The 12,055-nt window shown below is 42.0% G+C and overlaps 1 protein-coding gene across 1 annotated transcript in view; it reads right to left on the bottom strand.

Annotated features, from left to right (window-relative positions):
* Positions 1-701: 701 nt before the first annotated feature.
* Positions 702-12,055, bottom strand: part of LOC149287220 (sperm-associated antigen 6-like) — a 57,724-nt gene continuing 46,370 nt past the window's right edge. Inside the window, exons 9-11 of the mRNA XM_089493205.1 lie at positions 10,888-11,004; positions 1,701-1,846; positions 702-768 (exon numbers count right to left, since the gene is read on the bottom strand). Of these exons, the coding sequence (XP_089349331.1) occupies positions 702-768; positions 1,701-1,846; positions 10,888-11,004 (330 nt within the window). The remainder of the gene's footprint in view (positions 769-1,700; positions 1,847-10,887; positions 11,005-12,055) is intronic.

The raw sequence follows: 12,055 nt of genomic DNA on the forward strand, positions 1-12,055 counted from the left end.
ATAGTGTAGTCCACCTTCAGGACATCATACCAATGTGGCGGTGGCAGCGTCATGCTTTGATGTATCAGGAGGACATCTTGGCATCCCTGAAGGAACCAATGCTTTAATCAAGATTATTGTAAAGGAGAATGCTGGGACTTCTGTCCTTAAGCCCAAGCACAACTGGGCCATCCAGCAGGACAATGATCTGGAGCACACAGGCAAGTGTATATCTTAAGGGATGAAGTCATTAAAAGTTTTGGAATAGCCTTGTCACATCTAAACCCTATGCAAACATTACAGAAGGGTCTCAACAAAGAAATTCTTGCTCAAAAAGCCATAAATGATTAGTTGAGCTGTTTGCGGTGCTGAGTCTTGTCTGTCACAGAATGATGACATCTGAAAGAATTTCATGTCCAGATCTACACAATATCTCTGTGTTTTATTAAAAAATGGGTATAAAATACTACTGAAGCCCGTTTATTTTCCTTTAAAATATATAATGTATATTCTCAGATGTGGATGAAATGCAGTAGAATTTGTTTTTACCTATAATTTAAATCTAAAATAGGCTACCAAAGAAGATCATCCAAGTGTACACTAAATTAAGCTATATAAAAAAGGTGGATTTGTTCATTTAATTTTATTTTTCAGTTATAGTCCACATGAAGTAATTATCCAGAGAGTGCAATGAAACGTTTACATCACAATGGTGAAGCGGGTTAGAAGACTGGCTGGTAATGGTCCACTCTCTCCAGAAGCGTCTGTGAATATCCGGGAGAATAATACCTAAAAAACACAAAAGCGTTCTTAAAATATGTCTTTTTATTTTGGAAAAGAGGTCAACAAACAGCAGACGCGTCTTCCTTGAATTAATATTAAGTGAACTGGTTTACCTTCATATTTTTTCAACACATTTAAACTAAAAGGTTATTATAGTGGGTACACATCCGAATTTTCAAAGAATACATATTTTTAGAAATATCATTTATATTGATTTATGCCGTGCCATCATATTCCGCAGAAAAATCATTTTGCTACAAATACCATTTTTCTAACCTAAAGAAACCTTAGCGTTTTCATGCCTTTGATGATTCTTCGGATGTATTCATTGCACGCGTATGTGTGTGGATCCATCAAATTATACACATGCAATAACAGTGAATTAACCTGTACTCTGCCAGAATGAACACAAACATGATTCCTCCATTTCGGTACATAGAGAAGCCGTTCATTAGTACATCTCACTCAGCTCATCGAGTGTTCCTGCCAGCACGGAATGAAATGGCAGCGCACGTCACTAAGCGGCCAGCTCCAAAATCTCATGAAAACTGCCGTGTTTGTGGAAACCCCTGCACTAAATGCTGCGTGGGCCGGCAAAGGTAGTCTAGCGATCATACAGAGCAACGAGAGACATTTACGGGCAGACTAGACGAGCCGAATGATTCTCAGCTGCCGGGATATTCTATGTTTCAATAAATGACAACTAGAAAGTGAGACGGACTTTGACTTGCGCAGGGTCCGGGTTCCCATTAACTACGATAGGTAGTTTTCCTGGTTGCCATCTTGTAAGCCAAGGCTACGGCAATGAGAGATTTTGCCAAATTTTTCATTACTCTCATTCTTTGGATCAGTCAGTATGAGAATCTACTTCAGCCTTAACCTGCGGGATTTAGAAGCAGACAGCCTTTGCCCATCGTTTAAGAAATAACCTCCCCTACCTGACGATTTCTTCTGGGTAGCAATTATTGATCGTATTGATGTATTCTTGGAGAGGTGAGCCAGGATCCGCTGTAATTTCTTGAATCTTTTTAAGTCCACCACTCGTTACGAATAGACGTCTTGCTTTGCTATCATGTGGAAGAACCTTAAACAGAATAACACATTTTCATTACTGAGGCCCCCTCCATACCAAAGATACATCTAATGTCAATGATTTATTGCACAAAATGCTGGGGTCTGGCGTAATACTGCCTGAGCATGCCAGAAAAGCTACAATTAGCTTGCTATCAAAGAGAGAGAAACAACAGGTTGAGAGATATTACTCCCTAAGGCTTTGTTTTCTAATATACGTGATTAATGAAAGGAGAAGTGACGTTGGTGTTAGCGTAGGTGAGACCTCACCTGAGTGATGTCCTGAGGATCACAGGCAGAATGAAGATCATGCAGATGAAAATAAAAGTGAAAGGGAAGATTTAAAGACCAATAACTGAAAAAAGGAGGAAGATTTAAAAAAGGGAGAAAGAAAACGAATTCAGAGGTGAGATATCAGAAAATGTCATTCAGAATAAAGCCAGTAAAATAACTCGAGATGCAGCAGAAGATACCCACGGTGAAGAAACAGTCTGCGAAACCGATGAAATAACAGATTTGGGGGCGATACGTAAAATTGATACATTTAGTACTAGGCCACTTGATTTAGTCTGGGGGGTCTCCCTAGAGGAAGCATTGGCCCCACTGCTGCCCCCATACCCAAAGACATGGAGGATCACTGGAGTAAAGGTACATTGTGGCATTCTTGTTAGAAACACCCTATCAAGAAAGATGGCTATTTCATCAACTATTATATAGTGATATGTCTCTTAAAGCTTTTCCTGCCCCAAACATGGATGACACAATGCTAATATTTAATAACTCTCTTTAAACACTATTTCAGTGTTAATTTATTACCAAGTAAAAAAATGCACATTCATCCCACCTATCCTACAAAGCCATGAATGGCGAGTTATTTAGTGTTTATTCCAGACTGCAGGAGTGCGCAGCGTCCGGGGGGCCGGGAGCAGCAGAGCGTGCGGAGCGTGCAGAGTACTTTAGGGACAGCTGCTGTGAAATGGCAAAATGTATGAAAACCCTCCTATATTTTAAAGGTAAGCATCACCTTTACTTTTTTCTTAAAATACAACATATTTACTAATTATATCCTAATTTGGCTAAAGTCGTCTGGTGTTTTGTGATAATCATGGCGCTTTGTTCCACAATTATCTTTAAAAATGATCAAGAGCCGATACTTGACATTTCTGATCCATGTGGATGAGCGAGGCGTGGATGCGAGGTATGAAACTACACAATAATACATGAAAGCACCATAAGAAGGCTGTGTTTATAAATGGAAACCTGTTCCATTCCTTGGGTTCATACTTTTTGTATAACTTTATTACATTTGTATAATCATTTCATGCAATTTGATCATTCTGCAGCATTAAAATGAATGAGACTTTTTTTTTTTTACGATACACTGTGCCAGCTTTGGCTAATAAAAAAATATAATACCACAAATAAGCAATAAATGTTTAATTTAGGTTTTTCATGTTAAGTATAAATAACTATATCATAAAAGGCAGAAGAAAAATTGCGATCCTCCGTGTTTTATCAATGGCCTCATCAGAAAGCTTCCCCCCATAAATCGAGGCATTTCCGAGCTCGGGATCCAGGCTGTCCCCTTAAGACAAACATACAAAGCCAAATAACATGGCGTCTTCTGGTTCTCGCAGCTCTCTAGAAGGAACTAGATGCAAACGATACAGGCTCAAAATAAATCTGTATTTAATGAATCACTTTCCCTGGCAATATTTTATCCTCTTCAGGGGTGAAGCAGCGTGAGGTGAATTGGTTTGTAATGGGTTGCAGATTCATTCACTGCGGACGGGATTAAAGCTCGTGTAAAGGTTTGGGCTTTCCTTACCATATTCTGCTGCCCGACTCTAGAATTAATCCTTTACAAAAACACTCAAAACGGAGATCAGGGCAAGTTTAGTAACTAATGCTTCAGATGAGTCCTTTGTATTAAGCCGAGTAAAGAGCAACCCACCATGTGAAAAGAATTTCTGGCCGGTCCCAAATACAAACAGACTAAAATATAGATTTTATTAAAAAATCGAGAGCGGGGTTTTTCCAAGTTGGCTGCGTTATGTGCTTCGTACGCATTGTAATAATAAAATAATCCAAATAGTTTGAATTCATTCTAGATCAGGGGTGGGCAATTAATTTTCCCATGGGGCCACATGAGAAATTGGAATGGTTTTAGAGGGCCAGACCAACATACGAAGGCTCCATGCACATTGCCGTAATGGGGCCGTATTCCAGCCGCCCGATTTGCGGTCAGAATACGGCCGCCATTGAAAATGAATGGCGCTGTAATACGGCGCGGTGAGCAACCGGTGTTTCACCCCGTTTTACGGCGCGGCCCCCGTGTCTGCCAATGGAGAGGGGAGCGGTAAGGAGCACTCCCATCTCCTCTCCGCAGCAGCACGCCGTAGTTTCGCCTGGGTTACGGCCCGGGCGAAACTACAGCAGTGTGCATGAGCCCTTAACTTAATTCTACCAATACCTGTATACTGCATACATATACTATCCCTTCTTAAAAAAATGGTAAATGACGAGCGTGGAACGATTGTCCTGGCACTCCCCAAGGTCCGCAACGAGCATCCTGGCACTCAGAAGTTACAGTGGCATCACTTACTCAGCATCGGGAAGCAGTGAAACTACAAACTCCGAAGCCTTGTCCATTTTGTTAACTTATGTGCTGTTTAATAAAGTTATTCAAGCCTACGTCATTGGTAGAGGTGCTTGAATAAGTAAGGCCTGAATAACTATTAGCACAGCACAGAAGTGAACAAAATGAACAAGGCTTCGGAGTGCATAGTTTCGCTGCTTCCCGTTGCTGACACCGGACTCATTGGTGAGTCACCAGGACACTCTTTGCGGGCCGGTCCGAGCTATTCAGCGGGCCGGATGTGGCCCGCGGGCCGTGCTTTGCCCAGGTCTGTTCTAGATCCTACCTGCTTGGATCTGACTCATCCCTGCCTGGATTCGGACAAACTCCGGGACGTGACAGAACACGCGTCCAATTAACTTAGAACCGTGTAATTTATGTCCGCTGAAATGAGCTCACGTTTATAGCAATTAAACTGTGAAGATGTCTATTAGGTGTTGTGCTGTCGGGAGGCACATGATCAGGTCACAAGGTGAGGATTACCTGTGCCAGAAGACGCCTCTCTATACAGATCCAACGAGAGAGAGAGCGCCTCGCTCTGCTCCGGGCATTAGAATTTCAAATTACATTTACATAAATCTCAATCAGCAATCCATCAAGAACATGCAAATCCAGAACTTAAAAATGGAAATGACAGGGATTGACACACACGATAGCAGGAGATCTGTGTAGAGAGTAGGTGGCCGGGATGAGAACCCGGTCAGTAACACCTCGGGTCTGCGGGTTCCTATTGCAACGAGCTGCATACGCTTTGTATTCGAAGGGTTACAGTATGTTCAGAAAATGCTCGCTAACAATGAGCCCCGGAGAGATCAGAGAGTTCCGGATTCATCGGCTTGCAATGGGTATTTTTAGTTACCCTCTGAAGGTAGGTGTAGGCACCCGGTTCTTCTCCAGCTGCTGTAGAACTACAACTCCCATAACCCATAGCCAGTCACAGGTAGAAAAGAAGGGATAGCTTCAGCCTAGCTTAACGGCTACACAGACATCTTAAGCAGCTCTGAGACCAAGCGCGCTTCTTCTTTCACTAATTGGAAGCACACATTTTTACAGATTTTAGTATAACTAAATTAAAACTACTACTAGCTTGTGCCTTTCCGTTATTACCGGTATTTGGTGTGATGCTTTTGGAGATGTTTAGCATATAAAAGTAAATCTCATGAAAGCCGGGAATGGTAATCTAAAAAGTGACAGACCAGTTTACGTCTACGTGAGGCCCACCTTGTTAAAATGTTAAGTGCGTTGCACATAATGTATGCACATTGCATGGCACGTGGTCGGGTCAGAAAGTTCATGGTTAAAGGTCCTTGGCTAGCAGTTGCCAAATACATTGCGTTTAATGCGTACCCGGTTGGTGACCGGACATTACAGGACCTGATTTACCACGTGCCAGATGGTCAGTCCGGGCCATCACCTGGTGATGACTTACAGAATATAACCAATAATTTGGGGTAGCAGAGAACAAAAACAGATATTCCTCACGTCCCAATTCATTTAACGCACAAAAGGTCCAATTTTGAGATGAACAGAGGGTTCAATACAGCGATATCTTTACAGATTATTGGTAGCTCCCTGCCATCTCTTACCATGAGCTGCATTACATTTATAATTTATGAGACTTCAGAAATGCTGCACGGGGCAAACAAATTCACATCATTACAGCAGAGGGGTAGAAAAGAGTGCCCCGCGTGAACGTGAATGGTTTTGTTCTTATTAGCTAAACTGTTCCGCATTACTATCATTCACCTCTCCAACGACGTAGCCATTTCTCTTTACCATTTAACAAGCGGTGCCATTGTGCCGGCGGTTCTGTATCACTGAGTATACACTCAAGCTGGAGACATCTTGGGTTAACCGCTCAATGGTGGCAAGCTTCATGGCTAGGACAATCAGAAGCTTTTCGGGCACTAGAAGATACATACCACAGGGGTGCCCTAAAACCACTACCCTGTAAGGTGCATTTTCAGTGCTCCCATTTAAAGTTAAGTGATTTGCCCTTTAACTGGGGACATATATATATATATATATATATATACACACACACACACATCTGAAATGTATAGCGCTGCATTAACGTTACTGCTCCTATGCACGCAGCATTTTTATTAAAGGGGTCATCTGGTCTGCCTAAAGTAGGCGTCTGGAATTGATAATGTGACACAATTACTTGATGTTGAACTAAACATCTGCACAGAGACGCCGTGACCATAGGTTTGCTTGCGTCTAATGTAAATTTCATCTTGTATATGTAATGGTCACTTGGTGGTGGTGGTGCTTGAACTTTGCCAGGTTTAAATAAAGTTTGAAAGTAAAAAGAAAAACAGTAAAGTGCCTCCAATGCCCCGATATTGTGTGTTGTTCTGTAGACGTTAAACCCGAAGGTTATCGTACAAATTCTAGAAGAGTCTTTCCGTATATCTGAAAGGAGGCTAGATAGGGCTTACAAATAATGAAGCAAGGAATGCAGCAATGAGCGGTTCCAGAGTATTTTTGGCTCTCTGAATAATGTCTTTCTGGAGACGTTAACCCTTTTGTATTTACAGCTCAAAGCAAAGCATTGTATGGCCTCTCGTATGATGTATTAAAAGGTTGTGAGTTCACACACTACCAATTATTTGCCTAATGCCTCAATTAGGTCTTTACGGCCTTAGTCCAACTTATCTGTGGATCTGCTGGCTGTGTTTTACTGCCTCTGCTATCACTAAATCTGGCTGACTTTTATTGCACTCCTGGAACTCATTCATACCTCAAGCCAATCTGTTTTAACTCACTTCTACCCAAAAAGTAAAACGAGATCCTTTTCCTCGATACTTTGTGTTATTATTTCAGAATAATATGTAGGTTTATGAAAAACAGTTAATCAAATGCACTTTTTAAAATGTAAATAATAATAAAATTAAAACGAGGAAATAGACTGAACAAAAAGCCTTGGTTTAGGCCGGCCTGGGGATGACTTCCGTATGTGGATCTAGCACTTTAAACCCAGCAGCCACTAAATGATGCAAGCCCCCTACCAAATGACACAAGCCCGGCCAACAGCTGGATCGGTGGGCCGTAGGTTAAATTTTTCTACTCATTCAGCCTCCCGCTGGAAGCCAGTATGTGAAACACCGTATCAGCCACAGGGACAGCGGGCATTTGCCAGATGGCCTGGTTTAGATTTCCACTGTCATACATTTTAGTGGACCAACGTTCATGCACAAAGATTTAAAGTCACAAACTTTTAAGATCTGAAAGCGCTCCTCTTCCGAAGTAATGTGTGATTTCTTGTTTTAGTAGCTTAAGAGGCTCTGTCTGCATGCGTGGCTAAAGGGTGGGCAAGAGGGGGAAGCGGACAGAATGTGAGAACTTTGCCGTTCTAGCCGGAGCTCATGGAGAGCAGGCTGTGTGCATTCCCTCTCTTTCATCCTAACCCCACAGCGCTCTTAAAAACATGGCACGCTCGGCCCGTGAAGATGCTGAGAAGCGTGCTAGCCGCAGAGATCCTGGCCAGGCCTGGGATTATTTTAAGAAAAATGTCTGCTTATTTTTTTGTGCGAACCTTATTCCAGAGTCAACCCCAACACAGAAAGAGCGATTCCCACTTCTACCCACCATGCTAATATCAGGGGATCCCCACTTACACAGCTATACAGTTTATACCGATATGGATGTAACTAGTTACAATGCGGATAGTGCTCTTGGATGCATGTTTTCACTTTTGTATTAATCAATTTGGTGGATTGCTTTTATTTTATTTACCAATTGTTATGATGTTATACACTAATTGTTATGTCCTGTTTACCCATTGTACAGCGCGGCGGGGTATGACGGCGCTATATAAAATAATAAATAACAATACTGGGATTTCTTGTAGATGCAGGATTGTCCCACGATGCTGGATTTTTTTTTATATATATATTTTGTTTCTTTTTATTATATATATATATATATTACATTTGTACTGTGGCAAAACAAAGAGAATTTAATTATCTACAAATTCTAAGTGTTATTCCTCCCGCAACTTTTTAGAGGCTGGCATACAGAGAAAAAATAAACATATGAAACGTGCTTTGTGATTCTACCCTTAATGTGGCTGAATGTCTGTATCTAATAATACAGAGCGCGCCATGAGCCAAGTTGGATGAAAGCCACTTTGGACATTTAACCACTTCAGTGCCAACAGGAGCATGGAAAGCAGTCCTTGGCTCCCTCTCCCTGCCTTGGAAAGAGTTAAGTTATATTTCGCGCACTCCTTGCAGCTGTGGTCTGCTGTTACCTAATGAGACAAAAAGAGCCCTTTAATAACCCATCTTTCTTTATTAAAGAAATGATTTCATGGCCTGCAATGCCCTAAGGCGGCATTCCACTTGTGAGGAGCGTGCATGTGAGCGCCCCTACAATTATTCCAAGTTCATAACTTTCAGTGCCTCGTTAAAAGAAGGGGAAGCGTAGCAGTGTTTCTGTGCTAAGGGAAGCATTAAATCTGTTTTCTCTGCTGAGAGCCTACCTGCACGTTACACCGCTGGGACTTGCCGCTATGTACACACGTCTCAAACACAGCCCCGTCCCAGTGTATTCTATACACAATGTACATACGGCTATTATGCCCTTCTACCTGCAACCACCACAAAAAATAAAATTCTACAACGATCCCCTTACCATGATAGCCTTACCACGTGAGCAGCCATCGTAACGTCCCAGGATTTGTTTGATTTTCTTCCTCCCCATTTGTTATATTAGTGCTCACCTTTTCTGTAGCCTTTGCAATAGTTGGGTGGGGAGAAAGGAGAAGACTTCTGAACAGGTAAGTAATACGATAGTTTTAGTTGCCACTGTAAATATACTTTAATAGTATTTTACCCCCCTCACCCGTTGGTTATCTTGCTATCTGAAGAGGGTTGGGGGTAAGGTTGGTATCATGCTGGAGGAAATTCAGAAGAAGGCTACTAAAATGGTAAATAGTTTGCAGGATAAAAAGGATCAAGAAAGACTAAGGGATCTCAATATGGGTAGCTTGGTGGAGAAGTGATGGAAACTATTAAGTGCATAAAGGGAAGTTTAGATGTAATGTAAGAAAGTCTTCACATCAGGAAGATGGGCACCTAAATGGGTGAACGGTTCCTATCTGCCACCAAACTATATTTCTATGCGCTGCTGTACAATGCTAAGTACCGGGGTCTGATGTCACATCTAGACGCTGTCCATGGCTGGATCCTGAAGACTTGTAGACCCCTGTGGCCCTTGACAGCAGGGTAGATGTCTACCAAGTAATCAAGCTCTGGTTAAACTGGCTCTGGCTCTAGCTGTGATACTCAAAAAAAATAAAAAACCAAGGCTGCTTGTGGCCCTCGAGGCTTGGCGTTCAACATCTCTGTTCTACATGCAGCAGGTCTGTGTTTACAAATCCTGGCAGGAGATGGTGCCAGATTCAAATTAAATCAGTATATGATTTTTATATACAATTGTCACAGATTGGGGTGCAGCAGGTAGAATCCAGGGGTGTCCTCAATTTACAAAAAAGTAAGGAAGCTAAAAACAATCAGCGGTGTTATGGGATGAAGCTCCCGGGGCAGGCATGGGATACATGGGCTCAGTCTGAATGGTACAGCAAAGTGCTCAATGTATGCGTCCCAACAAGCAAGCATTTTAACCGATCCACGTGGCTTATGTAGTATGAGCCAAGACAGATTTCGTCGAGGAGGGGCTCAGGGTTTGCTTTAGCGAAGTTGATGGGAATTTTTATATTTACAGAGTGGCACTGTGGCATTATGCACGGACTTTAGGGAAAAATAAAAGTACTAGGTATTCAGGGGCGACAACAGCCATGGATTGTATTGTTACCCTGCACTATTCTAGGATTGTAAGCGATGAAGACTGTCCACAACAGGAGACACCAGGGCCGGATTATTCTACTGCTCTTGACCCATCTGACATCATTCTTATTGTTTAGAAATATATGTAGAGCAATTACACACACTCATATCACTCCAATACATCACTATCCACCTTCATACACAACACTACAGTACAAATTGTGATATAGAGCAGTAGTCTTCTTCTTTTCTTTTAGGAGACAAACTCCCTCATGCCGGAGCAGAGGGTGCTGTACATAGAAGAAACGTTGGATGATGTCTCTGCTCTCCTCCATGGAACTCCGGCTGCTAGGGGTGTCATACCCGGCACCATACTCTGCATGTGATGCTAAGCAGCGCATATAACAACCCCCCCCCCCAAAAAAAAAGGTACTTTAGTGTCCATTAAACACACCACAGGTATCACGATCCAACAGGAAATTTCATACTTAGCCCATGTCCCTAGCAGGAGGAATTAATCTATGAAACACTAAATCCAAGTATGGATGAGAGATAAGCATTAATGAGCCAGAATCCTGTGCGCTATGCAGGACACTTATTAATAGAGCCGGTATTTCTTACCTTGCTGAATTGCCCGACGACGTGCTTGAGAATATTGGGCGGCGCGTCATGCAGCAGCGGTTCGAGGGCCGGCAGGTGGGTACACTTCTGCAGGATGTTTTTTAGGGCCTTTTTTGCCTGTTAAAGTATAAGAACAAACAAAAAGCATGAGAGGGTATCTCCTTACAAGAACCATGATTTGGGGTCATTCTGTTTTGCATTCCATGAATGCACCCCTGCCGGGGTACGTGTGCTGTGTGCCCCATCCACATATCATTTAACCTCTGTATTCTGTAATATACTCCATATTCTGTAAAGTTGAGGAAAACAATGTTTCTGACTCAGAAATCAATTTGAAAAGATTTTCAGGAGCGAGGAGGGCATTGACCACTGAATGAGGAGGGAACCCAATACACAAGCGGTGATGTCCAAGCGATCAAGTCAGCTTCCGTGAAAACCGCAGATTTTGGTGATAAAGTGGGCTGGATATACATTGGAAGTCTGTAGTTGAAAAGACGGATTAAAAGAAGAAACGAGAGAAAGAAATTGTGTGAAAATATTAGAACAAACAAGACCCATGACACACTGGATCCAAGGTCAATGGACTATAAGTGAAATTATTATTATTATTATTATTATTACGCTTGCGAGCCGGGCCCTCTTTACCTAATGTATCGGTTTGTCTTAGTCGTCAATTCTAGTTTTGCCATTCCCCTGAATATGTGTATTATATGAAGTGCTTCGTAAATTGTTGGAGCTATATGAATAAAATATATTATTATTAGCACAGGTTTAACAGAAACTTCTATAAATCAATTTGGGGTGTATGTTAGAAGCCAAAAGGGAAAATCGAGCAACACGACAGTCAGCGGTGAGCGTAAAAGAAAGAGGACCTTGGGGAAGGGAGGTCGAAAAGACAGCCTGTGTTGCCTCAATAAAGGAGGAGAGTGGAAGGGTAGTGTTTGAATGTGTGTTATAGAAATAGTAAGATATTAGAACATAAGGTCATAGTCTAAAACTAGAGAGACAGAGGCTAGAATGTGATGTAATGTAAGAAGAGGGTGGTAGATAAGTGGAACAGCCTTCCAGTAGAATTGGTAGAGGCTAATACAGTAAGGGAATTTAAACATGCATGTGACAGGCATAAAGCTACCCTGAATCTAAGAAGAGATCGAGGACTGATTAAGAT

The sequence above is a fragment of the Sceloporus occidentalis genome, unplaced genomic scaffold (assembly GCF_023333645.1).
Source record: "Sceloporus occidentalis isolate IW3139 unplaced genomic scaffold, rSceOcc1.0.p SCAF_63, whole genome shotgun sequence".
Classification (NCBI taxonomy): Eukaryota; Metazoa; Chordata; class Lepidosauria; order Squamata; family Phrynosomatidae; genus Sceloporus; species Sceloporus occidentalis.